At 45.9% G+C, this 23,234-nt stretch overlaps 1 protein-coding gene across 1 annotated transcript; it reads left to right on the top strand.

Moving 5' to 3' along the window:
* The first annotated feature begins 6,635 nt into the window (after nucleotides 1-6,635).
* On the top strand, nucleotides 6,636-19,960 carry C12H5orf49 (chromosome 12 C5orf49 homolog). Its single transcript, XM_045566125.1, has 3 exons — nucleotides 6,636-7,036; nucleotides 15,879-15,995; nucleotides 19,508-19,960. Exons 1-3 carry the CDS (start codon nucleotides 6,683-6,685, stop codon nucleotides 19,685-19,687), a joined length of 651 nt encoding a protein of 216 aa, XP_045422081.1. The 5' UTR covers nucleotides 6,636-6,682; the 3' UTR covers nucleotides 19,688-19,960.
* Nucleotides 19,961-23,234: the final 3,274 nt, after the last annotated feature.

The following is a 23,234-nucleotide window of genomic DNA, read 5'->3' as shown; positions in this document are numbered from 1 at the left end:
ATCTTTTGTTTGTAGTAATTACCTGCTAACTGAAAATTGTTCTTTGTAGACTTTTATTTTCTAACAAATATAAGGAAGAAATTTTATCTTTTACTTCCTTTTATATTTTGTCAGTGGAAGTGTGATGTATGGTTAGGAAAAGGAGCACTGAAAAATAGACTATAGCACTTTGAATATAAATGTTCATAATTATAGAACTATCTAGAAATAACCCTTTAGATAATAAGATATATTAGTATAGTAACTTTAAAAAAACAAAGGTATAGAGAAGTGAAAAAACAACTTAATTTATGTAGGGGCTTAAATTTTAAATTGAGAATGAATGAAATTGTCATTAGTTCATTCCAGATGCTTCATTGTCTCATTGTGTGGTCAGCTTAACATTTCAGGGGAGAAGAGGACGAGGGGGCAGACTGGTGTAGGAGAAAGAGCTTTGGAGTTGGAAACTGGAGTTCTACCACCAACTAGTGCTGTGACTTGGGCAGGAACACCTGCTGTTTCTCATTCTCTCACTCTGTGCTGAGCGCTTTGGCATGATGCTTGCGTGAGTCTCACAACGGGACTCCTGATGTAGGTATTGCTCCTGTTTTACAGACCAGCGCAGAGGGGATGAATATTCTACCTGATATTTCATTCATCACTATTGATGCATGTAACATTTTAATCTGGTCCCGAGAAGCAGGTGAACATAGTGGCTAAGAATCTACCTTCAGGAATCATAGAGCATGGGTTTGAGTTCTAGCTTTGCCATTGCTAACTGTGCCTTGTTCTCCAGTTTCCTGAGAGCTAATCATACATCGCAATGGGGTTGTATCTTAGTTTCCTGGGGCTGTGGCAACATAGTAGTGCAAACTGGGATGCTTAAAACAACAGAAATTTATTCTTTCATAGTTCTGGAGGCTAAAAGTCCAAAGTCAAGATGTCATCAGGGCCATGCTCCCTGTGAAACCTCCAAGGGAGGATCCTTTCTTGCTTCTTCCAGCTGCTTCTGGTGGCCCCAGACATTCCTTAGTTTGTGGCAGCATAACTAATCTGCCTGCGTCTTCACACGGCCACCTTCCCTTTGTGTCTGCGTGGCGTTGTTTTTTTTGCATGGCCCTTCATGTTTGTATGTTTGTCTTCACATGGTGGTCGCCCCGTGTGGCTCTCTCCAGATTTCCCTCCTACAAGGATGCCAGCCAGGTTGGATTGAGGCTTACTCTAATGACCTTGTCTTAACTTGATTAAATCTGCAAAGACCCGATGTCCAGATAAGGTCACGTTCATACACACGAGGGACCAAGACTTCCAGTGTCTTTTTTGGTAGAGGGAGGAGGGACCCAGTTGACCTGTAACAGATTGAGATGAGAATTAGACTAGTTACTATAATATATATAAAACGTTTAGAAAAGTGCCTCGCACAGAATAAGCACACAGTGCAAGTTAGTATTAGTCCGAATTTCTACCCCATTCTGTCTATTTCACTTTAGCTTTTGGGGTCTATTTCTTTATCTTCAGAATAGGAAATGGAAACTAGATGAGCTCTAAGCATACTTTGTAAAGTATGCTTCTTTGATTACAAAGAAGGCATGAGACAGTGGAAGCAAGAGGCGATTGAACAGGAGAGAGGTGCTGTAGGTCTGATGTGTCCATGTGCCCAGGTGACCTTGCTGCTCATTCAGGGTCAGGCTTGAAAGGATTCTAACATCTCTGGAATCTGGGCAGTTAGCTGATTAACACTTTGTCACAGCTCTTAGACTACCTACAACAGGTATGCTTGACTTTGAGCCTAAGATCTGTTCTGGATCACATCAGGCCTCAGAAACAAACCCCTTTGACACTTCCTTGCTGCTGGTCAGTATCTTTCCCATCCCATGTCTTTTCCTGCCTTTTGTGGGCTCTGGTTCCCTTCCCAGCCCCTGGTTCACCCTCATTGCACTGTGTACCTCTCCCCCGTGAATCAGCTCATCCTCAGTATGAAATTCGGCCCTGAAATATGGTGGTGAGGTTAATAGCGTACAGTTTAAAGAGGGGAGAGGGACTTAACCAACTAAATAGCCACACAGAGGTAATATCAATCTGTTGCAAATGCTGTGAAGAAAAAGTACAGCCTTTAATGTTGTTCATTCACCTACTGTGTTTATCCTGTGCATGTGTGTGTTATGAAAATAATTTAGGCTAATAAATAGATATAAGGTTGCTGGTTTCACCAACTGGATGAATTTGGCAAGCTCTGTCAAATGATAAAGCCAAGTCCATATAAACTGAATCCTTATGCTCATGAATTTTTATGTCTGTACCTATGCAAGCAAAAGGGATGTGAATGTGTTAGTTGCAATTACGTGTCCAACCTGATAGCTCTTGGTACTATGTATTTGATAATATTATTGAACAAGGCATAACCTTGCTTTATAAGTTTTCAAAAGTAAAGCAAAGAAAGGAAAATGGGTGAAAAAAATCATTTTCCTTGTGAGCATAACCTTTGAAGCAGCAGTGATAGTCTTTGGTTCAATCATTAGGGGGCAGCAAAGTTCAGGACATTGATTGGACTGTGGCAGCTGAAACTCTGGATGATCCCTGGAGCGGGGAGTGGAGTGTGTGTGTGTGTCAGGTAGGAGCTGTGAGAGAGTGTGGTGACAGCTCTGCCTGAACAAATCAGAGGCAGTCTTCCTTACCTTTCCTTATCTTCCTCTAAGTAAGGAATGCACTTTGCCTGAGCCAGGCCCAGACACAAGCGGGTAAACAATACACTGGGATGAAAAGATTCCTGCTGGAATGGGATTTCCTTGGAGATGAGGATCGCATCTTTCGAACCTTGGTACACGTGGGTGCATGTGGACACTTGGTAAATATTTTTTAGATAGAAGAAAAGATAGGAAGGAGCAGAATTCATCATATTTGACAAAATTCTGGGAAAACAAGGAAGGAGTTCCTTTTGAAAAAGGTACACCCGCCGGAAAACTTTGTGTGCAAATCCAGGGAGGGATCTTGACTTAGCTGAGATTTGCCCATGCTGGAAATATACTAATACCCTGATCCATTTGGAGTCTAAATGCTTAGTGTAGGATAGTGAAATGAAGCATGTCTTGTAAGTGTAGTTTAGCCCAGTACCTGGAAAATGGTAAACGCTCAGTGAACATTGAGTGTTATTACTGTTATGGGTACCTGTTGTCATTCACTCTCAGTTAAACTGTGTTGTACAGCTCGTGGTAAAGGTTCACGTAAGGATGGTCTGTGAGAAGGAATGTGGCTGACTGAATACTTCTAAGGTTGCCACTGTGAGCCTCTGACATCTGCCTTTGCTAATTAGCATCAAGGATGTAGTGCTGAGAAAACTTGTTCTCTAAAACCTTTGCTGTTGGAAGTCAAATCAATAAGATGGAACACGCCACTATTGCTGCAAGATCTGCACCACCTGGCTCATTTTGACATGGAGAAGTGGTCTCAGTTTGCCACCCAAGTGCAGAGCTCCAGATCTAGGAGTTTTGGACACACCATTCCACAATTATTTTCCCTTTGGGCATCCTAAGTCAGCTTCTTGGGCCAGGCTTAACGTCAACTGTTTGACACACAAACTTGCTGTGCTGAGTCTTTCCAACTCAGCTTCATTAAATGTTACCTAAATCCAGCCCTCCCCAAATCCTACCAGAACCCTGCTTATTCCTTCATTTCACCAGATGCCTCTTGGTTCCTCTGGGGTGCAGTCTCCCTTGCTGCACCCGTCAGTAAACCTAACTTTACATGGATGTGCTCTGGCTGCTGGGGTCTGTCAGAAGGAATTTTGCCTTCATATCATCTCATCTCTCAGCAAAACAAGCATCTCCCCTGTCCCACAACTCCCTCTCAGCACAGTGCACACTATTTATGAGTTAAACTGATATTTTGGGTTCTGATGTTTGCAAAAGACAATACTTCTTAACCCTACTGTTTTTACTTTTGTGATGGGAATTTTTGAACACACATAACAGTTGTAAGAATAATATAACAAGGCCACGAGTCCTTCCATTTAGCATGGAAAATTACCATAATTTTCCAATTGTGTCTCATCTAGTCTTTTTTTTATTATTGGAATGGTTACAGAGAAATCCAGAATCATATTTTATCCTAAATACTTCAGTATGTATCTATAACCAATAAATATTTTTTCTTTAACTTTTCAGCCATTTTTACAATTAACAAAATTAATTATTCCCTGTCATTTAATATCTGGCCTATATTCTAAGGTTCCTATGCTAACTCAAAAATTTTTAACTGTTGATGTGTTTGAGTCAGGATCCAAAGTCCACATATTACTTTTGAAGATTAGGCTCTTATGTCTATAACTGCCCCCCATAATTTACCTACTTTTCCTGTCAGTAGGTTTCTGGAGAAATTAGATCAATTGCCCTGTGGAATGTCCCTCATTGTTGATTTGGTGTTGTCTAACTTCTTTCTCTATCTGCCATATTTCCTGTTAATTAAACCGAAAGTCAGACCCAGAGGGTTGCTTAAATTCAACTTGAATTCTGTGGGCACGACGCCTCAGAGCGGGTGCTGTGTGTTTCCTCTGCATTGTGCCGTGATATCTGGGTGTCCCCTCTTAGTGGTGTTCATTAAGATTAGTGAGTGAGCTCCCATGGTATCAGTCTGGTCCCTCTGTTGTGTGGTCCCCCCTCAGCCTTTCACCTAATGGTTTTATCATCTGCTGATGACTCTTGCCGAGATCCATTATTTCAGTAGATGTTGCAAAACAAAATGATTTCCTAACTCTGTCATTCTTTCTACTTTCATTAGCTTGCATTTATCTATAAAGAAGGAATTTCTCTGTCAACTATTTGTGTACCCTAAAATAAGGTTTAAACAGAAAAACAAATGTTTCTTTCCTCGTATCAACTTTTAGAAAAAAGGGTTCATGGTCTAGCCAGTGTGTGTGTGTGTGTGTGTGTGTGTGTGTGTGTGTGTGTGTGTTTTAGGATATTTATGAACTCACGAACTTTTATACACTTGATGTGCTTCAATCCTTTGCAGTCCTCTTTAGTGAAATGATTTGTCTGTTATAGCCAAGTTTCCAAAATAATTGGTCTCATCTACTTTCACTTTTCCAAAGTATGATACCAGGTCACCTGTGCAAAGCTTAAGAAATCTTGTGACCATTAGGTGACCTCCCGTGTCTTGTCTTTGGAAATGTTGAGAGAGGTGGGAGAGGCCAAGAAATCATGAGTCACTTTCACGACTTCTGCCCATGGGAGAAGGATGAGAGCCCCTCTTCCTTCACTACCTACATAGGACAGGTGATGCTCTGTCTCCCAGCACCAGTGATAGGTCAGCATTTCCAACTGGTCCCAATTAGGTTGATACGTCCCCCGGGGGGCTTAGGGACATGGTGGGCAGGTGTTTGACCTTTGACTTAGCCAACTCCTATGTTCTGTCAGTGGAGCAAAGATATGCATTATTAGGGCAAAGAAGACACTGGGGAAAGGGGGGTGAGGTGGCGGGAAAAAGAGAGAGAAAGAGAGAGATTGAGAGGTGGCACAGGAATGTCTTAAATCCTGCCCAAGAGACCCTCCAGGGACTCAGGAGACCTCTGCACAGCAGTACCACCAGGTGCCTTGGACTGACAGAAGCATCTTAAGTCGCCAGCCTACAAAAAGAAATTGCAAACAGGAGATTCCTATATAGTTAGAGGGGTGGGGGAGAAGGCAGGACATTGCTCATTGCAGTGTGCCCTAGACCTCTTCATCTGGCCCCTGCCCACCTGTCCACCTTCGTTTCCTTCATGAAGTTCCACCACCACCACCCCCTTCCTGCTGCCCTTCAAACATACCCAGATGGGCTCTGCCTCAGGGGACCCAGGCTTGTTCTGCCTTCCTCTTGGAAGGGACTTTCCAGACTCTCACAAGTCTGGCTCCTCCTCATGTTTCAGTGCAAATGTCACCTCTTCAGAGCTGGCCTTCCCTGAGCACCCTGGTTAAAGCACTTCCCAAGTCTTGGTCATCATGTACACCCCCACCTCCACCCCCGCCTTCCTTAAACTTTTCTTGGTGATGCACATGCGCATATACACACAGCATGAGTTTACAGCTCAGTGCAGTTTCAGCAAGTGGACCACAACTATTGAAACAGCGTTCGAGAAGGGCCAACCTAACCACTCTCACAGAGAGTCGCTAGAGTCCCCCCCAAAGGAGTAAGTTTCATCAGACTCCCTGTGGCACCGATTTAATTCATGGAATTACAGCTGTACTGGTCAATACTATGACTGCTAGCCACATGTGGCCACGGAGCACTTGAAATGTGGCTAGTACCACATATTGAAATGATGTTTTGGACACAATGAATTAAATAATAAATCATGGCAATTATTTGGCCTGTGTCTTAATACCTTTTAATTGTGGTCATTTAGAAAATACCGAATTACACGCGCGGCTCTCACGTTGGACAGCGCTGCCCTAGAGCCTCTGCACGTTGTCCTCACGTTTGTCATCTGTCTGTGCCAGCAAATTGTGCAAGCTCCCTGCGGACCAAGGCTGTAGGTTCTAGGCTCTGTCTTCAGCTCCTGGCACATAGTAGGTGCTCGGTCTTTAACTGCCACTCAAACAAGCGCAACGGAAGTAGGCTGGCAATGGGTGGTCCCCGCAGCCTCTCCTCCCGGAACCTGGCACGCCGCCGCATTAGCCGCTGAGCGCCTCCCGCGGCAGAAGGCACGAAGGCCCGGGTGCGGCCCGAGATGGCGGGCAGGCGATGCGGAGCCCCCCCGCCCCCAGCGCGGCCGCCTCTAGGCCCAGCTCCCAGCAGCCAGGTCGCGGTTCCCATGCCACGGCCGATCGCGGGCGCCGGGCCGAACGCGGGCTGGAGCGGCGCGCGGGCGGACTCCGACTGGGCCCCGGGCGGGCGGTACGCACCGCGGCGCGGCGACAGCCCTGGGCCGGCGGACATGGAGGACGACGAGGAGGAGATCGCTGCCGCCACGCTGCGGGGCAAGGCCCAGTCAACGCCGATCTCGGTGCTGTCGGGCTTCAGCTACATCCCGCCGCGGCACGTGGAGCCCCAGGAGCACAGCTACTTCTACCGCCAGGGCCAGGTGAGCGGGGCTGCGGGGACTGCGGGGGCTGCGGGGGCTGCGGGGGCGGGGTTCATAACCCGGGCGGGCCCCGGAGAAGGGGCTCACCGTCGGCCAGGGACCCTGGGGACAGGGCTGCGCCAGGGGGGCGGGCCCTGTGGGGCTGCTGGCTTGTAGGAGGGGGCCGGGGCCGTGGCGGGGCGCGCGGGGACTAAAGGGGCTGCAGCAAGGGCGACCGGGACGAGAGGGAGGGCGGCCTCCCACCGAGGCGCCTGGACCCCAAAGTACCCATCTACCACGAGCACCGGTGGAGGGGCGAGCCCCGGGGGAACCGGGACGGGCAGGGGCGGAGCGGGTGTGCGCAAGGGGTACGCTCCGCTGGACCAGGAGCTGGGAGTAGGGACGTGCGGAGGGGGCGGGCAACGTTGGGCAGGGACCTGGCGCAGTCGGGCGGTGGTTAAGGAGGGGTGCTCTTTGGGAAGGGAGGGGCGGCCGCTAAGTGCTGGACCTTTAAAAAGCACGCTGGCTACTACGAGGACCGCGAGGTGACAGCCTCTGCCCAGGATCTGGCGGAGGGTCGCGGGAACCCCGGGGCAGCCCTGCCTGGCCGGCACGGGTTCCTACGGGGTCTGTCTGCGGCAGGCCCAGGTGGCGGCGTAAACAAGCGCAGGCAGCAGTGATGCCCGGATGATCCAGGATGCGGAAAACGCTCTGCTCGCCTGCAAACCGAGGAAAGCTAGGAGGAAGATCCGGCGAGCCGCCTGCAGGGAGAGCTGGACTGGAAGGGGTCGTTAGATCTGGCCTGGTCCCCGGGCCATGCGCTTCCTGGGAAGGACCCTGTAGGTCTGCGAAGGCCACCATACACTGTGCACCTCCCGCCAGCGGCCAAAAACGGGAAGAGAAGCAAATTCGAAACTGGTCAGGGGTCATCTATTCCTTTCTTCTCGCCATTGTTCCTGATTGATTCCAGTGTGTCTTGCTCAGGGGGCAGGAGAGAAGCATCATTACTGAATCCCTTGGCCTGTAGGGATAACTGGGACAGGCCTTTCTGATCACAGCTATCCTGGTGGCATGAGTGCCCAGAGAAGGGCATAGATTAACCAGGTGGTTGGGAGGAAGGAGGTCGTTCCTCCTGGTGTTAAGGTATTCCTGCAAAATGCCTCCTTCCCATCCTTCTTCCTGCCCCCCAATCCCAGAGCCCAAATCAATCCCCATTCCGATCAGGTCAGGCACACTGGTGTACTTGCCACACGTAAAGTGTAAGAGCACTTGTGGAGCGTGGCCTTACCTACTGAAGCAATCAATCTAGTTTAGACAAATGCTGTGGGTTGAACTGTGTCTCCCTAATATTTGTATTTTGGAGTTCTAATCCCCAGTACCTCACAATGTGAGCTCATTTGGAGATAGAATTGTACAGAGGTAATCAAACTGAAGTGAGGTTCTTCGGGTGGCCTTAATCCAACATGACTGGTGTCCTTGGGCAAGGGGGGCGGGTGGAAACAGACAAGCATAGAGGAAAGGTGGAGTGAAGAGACACCAGGAGAAGACAGCCATCTACAAGCCTAGGAGAGGGGCCTGGAACAGGGCCTTCCTTCTGAGGGCTACTGAGGGCTGTGACTCCTTGGTTCCATCCTTCTAGCTGCCAGAGCTGTGAGAGAATACATTTCTGTTGTTCAAGCCACCCATTTCTGGTGCTTTGTTTTGGCAGCCTTAGCAAACCAATAGGGCAACCATGAACCTCAGCCTGCTCCCAGGGGCTTCTCTTGTATCTGATAGTATCTTTCTGCTTGGCTTTGAGCAACATGGAAGGACAGAAGGGAAAAAGGGGACATTTACGCTGGCTCTGTCTTTACAACTTTGCATTAATTTGTTCTAAGTGCCACCCCTACCTTCCAGAAGGCAGTAATATGTTAGAGCAGGGCGTGGGAAACATTTTCTGTAAGGGGCGAGATAGTAGCTATTTTAGGCTTTTCAGGTCACATGGTCTCTGTCAAAATGACTCATCTCTGTAGGATAACAACAGACAATACTTAACAAATGGGTGTAAGACTGTGTTGTAGTAAAATTTTGTTTATTAAAAGAAGTAGCTGGCTGATTTGGCCCAGAGGCTTCTTCGTTCACTGAGTCCTGCATTAAAAGGGCACACTCGTGGCCCGCTCCTCATCTCCTTCCAAGTGATGGGGCCCCAGTCACTTCACACCCATGGTGTCTCTTTCCCTTGGTTTGTTTGGCCCCGGAAGCTGATTCTCTGATCTTGAGACCCTCTGGAATAAAGAGGGTAAATTCTGTATCACAGGTTTTCTAGAGGATTCAACTGCACCAAAATTCATGGTAAATAATTTCAAGCCCTACTTAAGCTGAGTGGAAACAGTACAGAATTAGTTCTTAAGTCAGTGCTCTGATTGGAATGTTTGTGCCCCTCCAAATGAATGTATTGAAATCCTAACTCCCAAGGTGATGGTATTAGGAGGTAGGGTCTTTGGGCAGAGAACAGGGTACAAGGGGAGAGCCCTCATGAATGAGATTAGTACACTTCCAAAGGAGACCCCACAGAGCTCCCTTGCCCCTTCCGCCATGTGAGGACACAGTGAGAAGTTGCCTTCTAACCAGGAAGCCAGGAAACAGGCCTTCACCAACACCAAAGGACCTCTCACCTCCAGAACTGTGAGAAATAAATTTGCCGCTTGTAAATTACCCAGTCTATGGTATTTTGTTATAGCAGCCGGAACCAACTATTCCATTCAGTTGATTACTGTGTATCACACTTACAGGAGTTCATTTAGGGCTTAGTTAGTAGCACAGGCTGAGGAATCCTGGGTGAACATCTTGGCTCCACGTTTACTAGCGAAGGACGTGCCCAAGGTACACACACTGTCTCACTCCTCCCATCTGTGAGGCAAACGTGACCGACCTCACAGAGCTCTTATGGGAATTAATTTAATTAACACGTGTAAGATGGCACATAGCAAGCCCAATATAAGTATAGCTGTTATTATTATTTGCTTTTGTTGGTGATTATTAGCATTTCCTTCACTAAGTGTTGCGTGCTGGTGGCCAGCCTCCCAGATCCCCGACCCTCGCCACTGTCAGAGATGAACACAGGTGAGGGCAGGTGATGTGAGCGTCCATCTGTGGCTTTTAATCCGCTAAAGCAGCTCACCGCAGGGAGCCCACCGGGTTGATGCGCTGAAGGCTGCACACTTACTTGAAGCCCCAGTTATGCCCCTGAATCGTAGGACACATTTGTCATCTAAAGCTGCCGGCAGACCTGTGATCAACTCCGGGACTGCTCCCTAGGGGGCTCTGGCAGCCTGGGCTCTCCCTGTAAAACACTGTTCCAGTGGCAGCAAAGCAGATTCAGTTCAACAGTGTTTTTAAATTACTTTTTCTCTTCTTCTGCCTTGTGCAGCATTTCTGCTAGTGAAATGGAAAAGCCGAGTCAAAGGACAATGCCTTTTTATGAAGGTTTTGATTAAATTTCTCGAAGTCTAAGAGCTATATTTAAAAAAAAAAACCCTAAGTGGTTTTAGAATATGCTTTCCCTTGTGCTGAGGTGGATGGTGGATTAGCTCTGTCTTGAGCGAAGCTTTGTTCTGAAGGCTCCACCTTAGTTTGGTGGGATTAGCTGACTCTCCCTCTCTAGGGGTGGTGAAGGCACGGAGGCTGACTGCTGCTTTGTGCCCTGACAGCTCTACCCGCCGGTCGCTGAGTTTCCCTTTGCCAGGTACAGCCGGGCACTTTATTAAGACACAGGCAAAGGGGGCCCTGTGCTAGTGTCCGGTGACCAGGGGTGTCCAATACCAGCTGCCCGGGCCCCCCGCATGGAGCCGCTTCACTGTTAGCACCAGGCACCTTCACCACACACCCTGCCACTCCTAGGGGGATAAGGGGGAGGGTAAACTCCAGTCAGTGGCTGATCAACCTGTTACAATCCAGGCAGCTTTCTGCTATCCAGCAGACTCCTAAACTCACACACCTTTCAGTAAGAATGTGGCTGGCCCAGTGCAATGATGACCACTCCCCTCTCCCTGCCTAGCTTTCTCCTTTCACCTATTACCATCTAACCCACTAGATATTTTACTTGGTTATCTTATTGGGTTTTTTCCTCCCACTGAAATGTGAGTTCCATGAGGGCATCACTGCTCCATCCTTAGCAATCAGCACAGTGCCTGTCTCATAGCTGGTGCTACAGAAATACCTACTGGATGAATGAATGAGGAACGAATAAATGAAAAAAAATTTTTTTTTTAACAAATGGATACATCACCAATTTACAAGATTAGCTTCATACACTCAGTAGGATTATCTGCTGTCTTGTTATCCGTGGCCTCAGCCTCCTCCTCAGGGATCGTAAGTGAGAGTGGATCTAGTTGCCTCTCTTGCTGTGTGCTGGTTGCAGTTTCACTGTCCAGTGACCTGGCGTGATGGAGAGTGCATTTATGTTTCAAATGGTCTGAAAGGAAGGAGAAAATAAAGGACTTGGGTCCCTGTTTGCTCAAAAACTTACCCCAATTATTTGTGTGTGTGTGTGTGTGTGTGTGTGTGTGTGTGTGTGTGTGTGTGTTTAAGGAGCAGCTCCAAAGGCTGGGAGGAGGCACTGGTGTAGCCCAAGCCCACAGCTCCAGGGAGGCCCTGAGCACTGGAGCTGGCAGAACAGTGCTTCTTCCTCGTGCACCCACTTGCATCAGTCATGATGAGCTAGTCATGCTACTATAACAGACAGCCCCAAAAGCCTCGGTGGCTTAAAACAAAATTTATTCTCAAGCTACAGGGCTCAGCAGCGTGGTTCTGCTCAGAAGTCACCAGCCACCACCACACAGGCTGCTGTCATCTCAGCGTGAAGCTTCAAGAGTCCCTGGGCTCTGGCTCTTAGAGTCACATGTCACTTCAACTTATAGTTCGTTGGTTAGAACTGGTCACGTGGCCTCACCTAACTTAGAGCAGCAGGGAGGACTGATCCTCTGTGTAGTGAGGAGCAGAGGAGAATTGCATATGGGCGATGTCACCCACCCAGCTGGACTGCCGATTCAGTTGACCTGGAGGTGAGCAGCGCTCCTAGGTTAGGTCTCTGGCCCTCTGGCCCTCCTAAGTTAGGTCTTAGCACATAGCTAGTGCTTCACTGCCACTCTCACTTCCCATCACAGAGCGCCACAGACCTGGTGCCTTGAAACAGCAGAGCTGGTTCTCTCGCAGTGCTGGGGGCTGGAAGTCTGGAGTCCGGTTGTCAGCAGGGGTGGTTCCTTCCAAGGCCTGTGAGGGAAGGCTCCGTGCTAGGGGCCCCTCCTTGGGTTTTTGATGGCCATCTTCTCCCCATGTCTCTTGATGTCATTTTCCCTCTATGTACACTTCTGTGTCCACATTTCTGCCTTTGATAAGGACACTAGTCATATTGGATCAGGAGTCCACCCTGCCCCAGTATGATCTCATCTTAGTTAACTACATCTTAAAGGACCCCATTCCAAATAAGGTCACATTCTGAGTTTCTGTGTGTTAGGGCTTCAACATAGAAATGTTTGGAGGACACGGTTCAACCGGTAGCTCCTGGAGAGGTTGTCCCCCCGGAGTGCTGGCCACAGGGTGTGGTGCGGCCTCCTCTCTCACTGTCAATCACATCCACTGCCCACCCCAGCCCAAACAATAGCCCTTCACTCATTCTTTTGTGTATACCTCTGTTATTCCATTTGTATTGGCTGTGGTTTTGAAACGATGGGTTTATTTCTGTTCTCTGTGGTCTCCTTTCAGGTAGGGACTCCTGACTAGAGTGATTTCTCAGTATTCAGAGTGGCTTAAGGCCATGCTGCATTTTAACAAAGGGACAAAGGGCGAGATCACAAGAGAGAAATGAATATTTTCTGTTTTGCTTTGTTTTTTAAAAGAACATCGTGTGTGAAATAGAGCCAGCTCCTTGAGGGATTTTAATAGCAAAATACCGGTAAACCCAGAAGGCCTGTTTTGTGATAGCATCTAAATCTCAATTGGTTTTTATTAATATCATTTTGCTTCAAACCATAAAGGGGTAAAAGAAAAATAAGAAAGAAGATTAATAATTAAAATCCAATAAAAGGATGGATTTTCGGTTTGATTGGGTATTCAAAATGGACAGTGACATTTCTAAGTGAGGCTTGCCTGCTTGCTGATGAATTTTTTTCTGTCCTATTTTCCAGTAATAGGAAAATTTGTTTTTTACTCTGATAAGTTCTGAGCATGCAAAATCTGCACAGAGGAAAGCCGTCTCAGGCTCTGTTCACCCCACACCCACCAGCGCTGAAATGCCTGGTGAAGACTCAAATGTAGTCGGCTCTCAGAACCTGATCCTGGGATCGTGAGGCAGGTGTGGCTGCTTAGAGCTGTTATATTATTGTGTTTTCGGAGATTGGAATGAGAAGAAATAGGCATTTTTCCCCTTTAAAGTTGCGTATTATACTGGGTTTCATCAGTATAGGAAACAAAATGAATTCACATTTTCCTTCTTGTTCAGATTTGAGTCCATTATTCCCTCCTCAGTGTCTTCTCTCAGACTAAGTCTAAGAACCTCAGGGGGGCTTACTCAGCTCAGAAACAAGCTCGGGCCTGGTTAAAAGCCCTGCACAGGAAAAGAAAGCTCAAGCCTGAGTAGTTCCTGGAGGAGCTCTGTTTCCCCTTCTGGTGGAGCTGTCCCTAGATCTGGGCGAGGCTGGTCACCTGCAGGGAGTGCTGCGGGGATTGAAGGGCCACCAGAAATGTCCACCTTGGCACAAGGTTCTCCCAGTGCAGGAGGAGACAGTGCTTCCCACCATGGATGTGGCCACCTCCTAGGAGTTTGTTCCCAGAGACTAGTCTCCATGTTGCAGACTGCAGTTGTTTTCCCCAAAACCCACTGCACGAGGTCAGCGAGGTCAGGAGGTATTCCAGAGACAATAGAATACCTGGATTATGACCAAGAGCCCAGCTACTGTCTCACCCCTTAAATTACTATGTGTATGTGGGGGTGGCCCGGTGGTAATGGGGTATCAAGTTATTGCTCTTGTCTGCCTGCTGGCCTCAACAGGGTCTGGCTAGGAGTGCTGAACCTCAAAGGCCTGGACTGCAGTATCTTTCTTTACTCACAGAAGGCCAGAACGCACCTCTGCAGAATTTGTCCTCTCCTGTCCCCTCAGAGTGGGTGGTGTGCTTGTGCCTCCTTTGTGTCACTGAAGGGCCCTGCAGTCTGGTGGCCCACCCAGCAAAGGTTTGCTTTACATTTTCCAGCTAGCACCAAGTCAGCTTCTGCACCAACATCATGAATGTTAAAGATAATTGATATTTCTCTCATGCCTTAAAATGGTTTCTTAAAAGTTTTAATTTTATTCGATAGGCAAATGTATAATTTTTATATCGTTAAAGTGATTGATATTTTCTTTGTGACACTGTTCCCATTGTTGTCATGTGTAGGAGGTCCCTTGTGGGTTTTCTTTTTCACTTATTTTTCTAATCCATCCAGAATTTACTTTTGTCTGTAATGTGATGGGAAGACTCACATAGCTAGCCAATTTTCACAGTACTAAATGCAGAATACTTCGTCAATTCTCCATTGATTCGGGGTTTTTTTAATAACCCTATGAGTACATGGGCTGTATCGAAGGTTGCCATCTGCAGACATGAAGGCGGTTTGGCATGAACACACCCAGAAGTTGAATGTGTGAGAGGGAAGACAATGACAAGAAGACGCTTGTGCCCAGTGAACTCATTAAATGATCAGTGGTGGCAGAGAGGCAGAAGCCGCAGCTCGTGGTTGGAAGTTGTCTCCCTCCTTCAAGCCACAAAGAGTGACTCTGAACTTAGGCACACCAGGATTTGAGCAGTGGGTGGAGTAAGTGCCTTGCACGTATTGCCATTGAAATTCTTAGGAATCTTAAAATAAGGATTCTAAAAGAGGCCGTTGTTTCCCTTACACTAGGTGGTTAATTGAGTGAGGACAGTAGCCACATCTGAGCCGTCTTGTGTGCTCCCCCAGCAGGAGCACGGAGTATTATATGTGATGGATGATTTGCGGATGAGTTGTAAAGAATTGGCTGAAGCTACATTATGCTCTAGTTATTCCCATTACTACGTTCACAATGTCAGGTTATAAAAAGAAAAAAGAAAATAATAAAACAGTTACTCCCATCACTGCCAGGAGCTCTGAGTTCCTGCGATCAGTGTGGATGGGCGTTACTGTGTTTCCAACATACTATGCATACGTATGCAAGCTCTTCCCTGCCTACTTCCACCTGTGCGTCTTGCCGTTGGAGGAAATCATTTGGGGGAAAAAACAAAACAAACCCAACCAAGTGTAAGTGAGAGACTCGATGCTCCCAAACCCCATGGAGACAGCATGTCTGGGTTTGTTGCTGGAGTAGCACAAATGACAAGCCTGACTTACAAGGCTGCCTGCTCCCTGAACTTGGACTTCTCAGCTAGCAGAACCATGAAAGATAAATCTGTGTGTAAGTCACCTGGTCTATGATATTTTGTTCTAGCGCTCGGAAGGGACTAAGCCAAGTTTATTATTTTTATTTAAAGATGTGAGTTCTAGCAATGGAGTCAGAGAGCAGGAGAGCTCGGGGAACCAACTCTGTCAACAAGGGAGCAGAAAGAGTTGCGAGGCGCTGTGGGAACGTCCTCGCTTCATCCTGGGCCTGTCAGCAACCTGCTCTTGCTGGGGTTGTTTGAGCTTCTCCTTGCTCCAGGTCACAGTCGGTTCTGCCTGGTGACGTGACCTTTCCTCTCACATACTCACCAAAGTCGAGAAACTCTATACACGTCTAGTCTCCACTGGGGAGAGTACCGGCTTCTGTGCTCCACTGGGCCTCAGTGGCTCAGCCTGCAAATAAACCCATGGCTTTTTTTCTCTTTTTATTCCCAGACAGGAGTTATTTCCTTCTATGACTGTGTTTTCAGGAGGAACTTAGATTATAATCAGAGGTTGCACCGAGATGACAGAGAACACGCAAGAAGCCTGGGACTTCATGTTAACGAAGAGGTAATATTAAGAGAGTCTGTTAACAAGTTGTTAACAGATTACAAAAATACAACAAGTATACCTCATCTTATTGCACTACATTGTGCTTCACAGATATTGGGGTTTTTTTTTTTACAAATTAAGGGGCTGTGGCAACCCTACATCAAGCAAATCTGTGGTGCCATTTTTCCAACAGCATGTGCTCATTTTGTGTCTTTGTGTCAGCATTTTTTAGGAATTTTTTGAAATTAAGATATGTTGTTTTATATATAATGCTGTTGCACACTTAATAGACTACAATATAGTGTAAACATAACTTTTATGTGCACTGAGAAACCAAGAAATTGTGTGACTCGCTTTATTGCAATGGCCTGGAACTAAACCCAAAATATCTCTGAGGTATGCTTGTATGTGTGTGCGTATATGTACAGTCATGCACCACTTAACAATGGGGATACTTTCTGAGAGATTCGTCACTAGGCGATTTTGTCATTGAGCAAACATCATAGAGTGTACTTTCACACACCTAGATACTATAGCTTACTATACACCTGGGCTATGTGGCATAGCCTATCGCTCCTAGGCTACAAACCTGGACAGCAGGTAACTGTACTGAATACTGTAGGCAACTGCAACACAATAATACGTATTTGTGTACCTAAAAATATCTAACCATAAAAAAGGTACAGTAAAAATATGGTATAAAAAATAAAAAATGGTACACCTGTAGAGAGCACTTACCATGAATGGAATTTGCAGACTGAAAGTTGTTCTGGGTGAGCCAGTGAGTGACTGGTAAGTAAAGGTGAAGTCCTAGGACATTACTGCACACCACTGTAGACTATAAACACTGTACACTTGAGCTATCTTACCTTTATAAAAAGTATTTTTCTTCAATAATAAATTAACCTTAGCTTACTGTAACATTTTTACTTTATAAACTTTTTAATTTTTTAAAACTTTTTGACTCTTTTGTATTAACATTTAGCTTAAAACTCAAACACATTGTATAGTTGTACAAAAATATTTTCTCTCTTTGTATCTTTATTCTACAAACATTTTTCTATTGATTTTTTTTTTTTTTTTTTACTCTGTAAACTTTTTTGTTAAAAACTAAGACACAAATGCACACACTGGCCTAGGCCTACACAGGGTCAGGATCACCAATATCCCTGTCTTTCACCTCCACATCTTGTTCCACTGGAAGGTCTTCAGCGGCAATAACACACATGGAGCTGTCATCTCCTGTGGTGACAAGGCCTTCTAGAAAACCTCCTGAAGGACCTGCCTGAGGCTGCTTACCTGTTAACTTATTTTTATAAGTAAGAGTATACTCTGAAATAACGATAAAAAATATAATAAATACATAAACCAGTAACATAGTCGTTCATTGTTATTATAATTTGTGTAAACATTATTATGCCTAATCCTCATAGTATGCATAATTGTGTGTGCTAGACTTTTATATAACTGGCAGCACAGTAGGTTTGTTTACACCAGCATCACCACAAAGTCATGAGTAATGCATTGAGCTATGACATTACAGTGGGCATGGTGTCATTAAGTGATAGGAATTTTTCAGCTCCATTATAATCTTCTGGGACCATCATTGTATATGTGGTCCATCACTGACCAAAATGTTATTTGGCACATGACTGCATGTGTATATGTGTATATGTGTGTGTACATAGGTATATAGTGTGTATGTATATGTATGTGTGTATATACATATATGTGTATTTGTGTAAATGTATATGTGTTTGTGCCCGTGTGTACATGTGTGTGCCTGTGTGTATGTGTGTGTATGTGTGTATATATGAATGGATATATGTGTATATGTATACGTGTGTATATTGTACACATGTATATACTTGTGTGTGTACATGTGTGTATATGTGTGTATTACATATGTGTTTATATAGTTTGTTTATATATGTGTATTGTGTGCGCACATGCATATATGTATATATTATATACATGCACATGTGCATATGTGTGTGTACATGTACACATATATATTCAATGTTGTGTTCAGTTGCTTCATGTAACTTTCTTTATGCAGCTCTCCTCTTACTGGGCCAAGAAGCTAAGATGAAGCTGCTATGGTGGTTCCCTCTATTCTGTCATGTCATGTGTATATTAATTTTTTTGATTCTATTGAATTTAACAATTTAAGGAGAACAAAACTAAGATGTTCTTTGGAACAGATAGGACAAGTCTCTGCTTACCCTCTGAGTCCTGACTTGCAGGAGAGTTGGTCTTCCGGGGATGAAGTTGCACACACAATAACATTTCCCCAGGTTTAGCTACCTAGCCACCATGGCCACCGCATGTAGCGCAGCTCCTCTTTTATCTTTCCACCATTTCCTGAAATGCTAGTCAGCTGCACAGGTGGGTGACCACCAGAAATAGCACAGCTCAGCGGGCGAGGAGGGCAGGGAGCAGCGCAGGGGAACGGCGTGCACGAGGTTAGGCCCTCCTACAATTTGGTTAGACCTCTCTGCTGCCTTTCCAAACTCTGACGTTGTCTTCACAAAATCTGATCTGAGGACAGCACGTTATTAAAAGTCAGGTGCTGAATAAGTATAATCTTTTATACATTACACAGAAATTATAATGTCAAACCTTCTGGTGGGATTCCTGTTTGGATCATGGGATTTTTGCCTGTGGTTGTTATTGTTTAAGAATGCCACCATGCCACTCTTAACAATCCTTTATATCTTGATATGAAATTAAGTGATGGAGTACTGTGAGGTATTCCCATTTATGTCCCGGACATTGATGTTTTTCTATTATGTATGTTCATGTTAATGCACTCCCAGTTGGTAGTGAACTTAGTGCTTTTTTCGTGAGAAGAATGTGGCTTGCCTTACTTATGTCCACTTGTATTTTTTGAGCCCCTCCCATGGATTACTGAGCATAAACGGAATAAGACAAAAGCCCTGACCTCTTAGAGCTGACATTCCAAAGAGGAAAGAAAAAACTAAAAGACAAACGCATCAGAACGAATTCCAGGAAGTGATTAGCGGTGTGCAGGCAAAGAAAGCCATACCAGGGGATGGGAAAGTGAAAAGGACTTGCAGGGGGCCGCAGCGGGGGCGGGTGGGGGAACCTGGGCTGTCTGACCGGGACCTGGGTGGGGCAAGCGGACAGGCAGCAGCGGAGCAGAGCAGTGACCAGGAGGAGCACGCGGGGGAGCAAAGCCCGTGAGCTGGTAGCGCGGCTCTGTCCCTTTGGGGAAACAGAGGCAGAAAGGAAGAGGGGCCCGCGGGAGGGGCCTGGACAAGGGAGGGAGGGGCGAGACAAGGACAGGGGTCTGAAGCCAGGGGGTACCTGGCGCCCAGGGCAGGGTCTTACCTTTCCCTCCTAACGACTTGAGGACACGGGAGGGTTCCTAGCAGAGGGGCCCGCTTGGCCCACCTTGGTGGGACCCAGGGAGAGAGCGCGCCCGGATCAGGGCTGAGGGATGGGTCAGTGGTGCAGGTGACACTGTGCACGCCAGTCGTGTGGATTGTTTTGATGACCTTCACCAGGAGCAGGAGAGGCCCGTGGGCGTGCTCCCGTCCTCTGTCTACGGAAGGCGCATCAATCAGCCCCTCGAGCCGCAGAACCGGGACCACCGCCGCGCCAACCACGTGCGGGCCGACTTCTACAGGAGGAACGACTTCTCCAGCCTCAAGGGGCAAGGCTTTGGGCACATTCAGCCCACCTAAAGCGATCCCTGTGGCCCATACGGCATGTCAGGTGCCCCCTGCAAGCAGGAGGGCTCCTGCAGCCTCTTTTCCCCTTTAGTTGCCTCCCTTGCATGCTGACAGCGGGAGGGACAAAGAAGCCGCTTTCCCCGAGGCCCCCGGCCAAATGCCTTTCATCCATATTAAGAATAGCTAATGTGATGATTTTCATCTGAAATTATTTCAGATTAAATGATACTGGAAACTGATTCATCGTGAGCACCTGAATAAAATGCATGCTTTGTTCCCACTCGATAATGGTCCGGTTGGTTTTGTTCGCTGGCTCTACATTTGCAAGGATTCTTGGGGGAGGCGCCAACAGGAGTGTGTGCAGCTACTTTTCTGGACAGTTATGGAAACTGCTACTGCTTGATAACACAAACAACCTGCACAAGTTCCTTTCTCCAAGAGATATAATCAAAATTGCCTTTTGGCACAATTGAACCCTAGATACTACATTTTTGTTTTTCCAAAGGTCTGAGCTACCAATAACAGAAATCTGCACAATTGGGAACAAAAGCCCTAGTAAGGATGGGTGGCCTCAGTGGCCAGGGATCCTGGCTGTGACTCCTCAAGGGAGAAGCAGTCAAGGGTCAGGGGAAGAGACCGGAAAGACTCTGACTCCTGCATTTCTCGATGTGGTCTAGGGCAAGTCATTTCATCTGCTTGAGCTGACATTTCCTTACCTTTAAAGTGGAACTTCCAAACCTGGAAGAGTTTGTGTGGGAATCCATGAGTACAGTCTTAATGCAGGCACAGTTGTGCACACTACCCAGCTTGCTTTTAACCTGACTTGTAAATGTTTACTTTGGAGATAATCTGAAACTTACCTAAGTATTAAGAGATAAACTATATTTTTAATGAATGGATCCCTTGGAAGAAAGCATCTCTCATCAACCATGCTTAAATTCCCCACAGTTTAGCAGTGAATGGGCAGGTGATCTAACTAATTTCAGTGGTGATTCCTCCATTACTGTTTTTATTGTTTTGTATCTGCGAGGACTCTCTGTACAATTTCAAGGCTGACTCCTAAATATTTCTTTATTTTTTAAAAAAGGTTTTCAGTGTAAGTGACTTTTTTTTTGGTCAAACAGCAGTAGTTTATTTGGAATACCTTTGGGTGCATCATATCACATTTATGATAACATAGTAGAAATTATATAAAGTTTGGGTTATAGAAATTTTTATACACTACTCTTTACTCAGTCTTGATTTCAACAAAGCCAAGGCACCTGTGACTGCAATAAGCTATTGCCAAAGTAAATTATTTTCATTTCCCTTAACTCGGACCCTACTCCCTTGACCTTCTACTATATACTTACTTTCAGAAAGCAGGGCTGAAACTGGGCAAGGTTTCAAAAGATCTCACATTTATTAGGCAGCAAGAGAAAATTAAATGTATTTCTCTTGGCATCCTAACTTTTACAATTTGAAGCCAATAAATGAATGCCTGTTTAAAGTCATCTCCTAAAACAGAACATATTCTTCTACTAATTAGAATGTGATTTTTAGAGATTGCAGTCTTGGTGTGTTGCCCAGACTGGTTTTGAACTCCCGGCTTCAAGCCTCCTCCCACCTCAGCCTCCTGAGTAGCTGGGACTACAGGTGTGCACCACTGCACCAGCTGCAATGAGTTTTGCTTTATCAAATTTCCACCACTGGTCCATGATGTTTCCTGATTAGATGTATCTAGAGCGAAGGAAAGTGAGTGGTTGCTGCCTTTAGGAAAAGCACATTGAGTTGGGAAAAAAGAGTAACATTGAGGATTGATGACAAAACTCAGACATTCTAAACAAATATATTAAAACTTTGGGGTTTTAAGGGACTGGACTCAAGGTGTTTTTCATGAGAGAAGACTTCCTGTAAGACTTAAGGTTAAGAAGAGCTTTGAGGAGGGATTTTTACTTGACAGCAATGGCACAGGAACCTGGGATGATGAAGCACACTGCAAGTCCTCTGACTGGCATTTTGGTTTGTTTTGAGAGACAGGGTCTTGCTCTGTTGCCCAAGCTGGAGTGCAGTGGCACACGCATAGCTCACTGTAACCTTGAACTCCTGGGCTCTCAAGATCCTCCTGCCTCAGCCTCATGAGTAACTGGGACTACAGATGCACTCCATCACACCCAACTAATTTAAACATTTTTTTGTAGAGATGGGGGGGGTCTCATTATGTTTTCAAGGCTGGTCTTGAACTCCTGGCCTCAAGCAATCCTCTTGTCTCTGCCTCCTAAAATGTTGGGCTTACAGGTGTGAGCCATTGTTCCTGACCAGAATTTGCATTTCTAACAAATCCCCAGGTGATGCCAATGCTGCTAGTCTGGGACCACTATTGAAGAGGTCCATGGATGCAGAAAGCTTTGCACAGTAGATTCTGACAATGACTTTGATTGCTTTTAAAAATCTATTGTTTGGTAAGACTGGTGATATAGCTTTGGGAAATAACAGTTCTTCCTTTGAGTTCTGTTTACCACAAACCCAAGTTCAGTGCATCTCATGGGGAAGTGGGAAAGACTCTGTTTATGAAAATTTGGTGAATCACCCAGCTGTGGGTTTCACCAAGGGCAGGTGACCTAAAGCAACCTGAGGATGAGCACTGTAGAATGGACGGGAGGGAAAAGTCCACCAGGTGATGCTCTGATCATACTTTCAAATTATGCAAGAGGCCAGTTTGAACTCACTGAAACCCTATGGCATCCTAGTCCAGATTTCAGTTAGAGGGAAAAGAGATGCCCTTATAATATTTCTCTTGCTTCAATCATCTTTTTGGAGATTTAGGTGTATTAAGGCCAATGCTGAGTTGTGATTCCAGGTTTAAAAAAATCCTGATTGAGGCAGAAAATTGAGCAAATCATGCTCTATTCATACTTCGGTGATGAAGGACAGTTGCTGGTTTTGATAAGAACTTTTAACTGAGTATGAGTCCAAGTCCCGGCACAGCAGCTGTGTGTGCACTGAGAATGTGCCGGCAGGAGTGAGCCCAGGTACCTGCAGGTTCCCTGCTAGTCATTAGCTCATTTAGTCACTACCCGATCCCATGAGCTACCATTGAGGAAAACACTCTCAAGACGAGTTAAGAGATGTGTTCAAAGGCACACAGCTAGTAAAAATCAGAACCAGGAATCAAACTGGGCACTCGTGCCTCAGGTTCGAGTTCTCACTAATGAACTGCTCCCTAAGGGACCATTTGGGTGCTCTGCCTCTCACAGATGCCTGTCTTTAGCTATAAAAAGAAACCAAGTTTGCCCAACAGGGCTGTTATTTGCAGTTTTGCTTTTAAACATTGGATTATGCACGATTGCTCTATTTTTCACTATTTGGCAAAGTATGATTTCTTTATGTTAAAAGAGAAAAAACAAACAACTTCAGTGTTGGATTTACAAGAACAAATTCTTCTAGGTCTTCTATCTTTAAAAATGCGTAAACATTGGCTCTGTGTCTTCTTCAGCCTTCTCAGATAGAACAGGCAGCTTGTGGGGCTTAGCACTTCTCTCTATTTCGTGTTATTGTGATTACTGATTTACATAGCTGG

Source organism: Lemur catta, chromosome 12 (assembly GCF_020740605.2).
Source record: "Lemur catta isolate mLemCat1 chromosome 12, mLemCat1.pri, whole genome shotgun sequence".
NCBI lineage: Eukaryota > Metazoa > Chordata > Mammalia > Primates > Lemuridae > Lemur > Lemur catta.
Note: the sequence above shows the minus strand (reverse complement) of the source record. Positions and strands in the feature narration are given on the sequence as shown.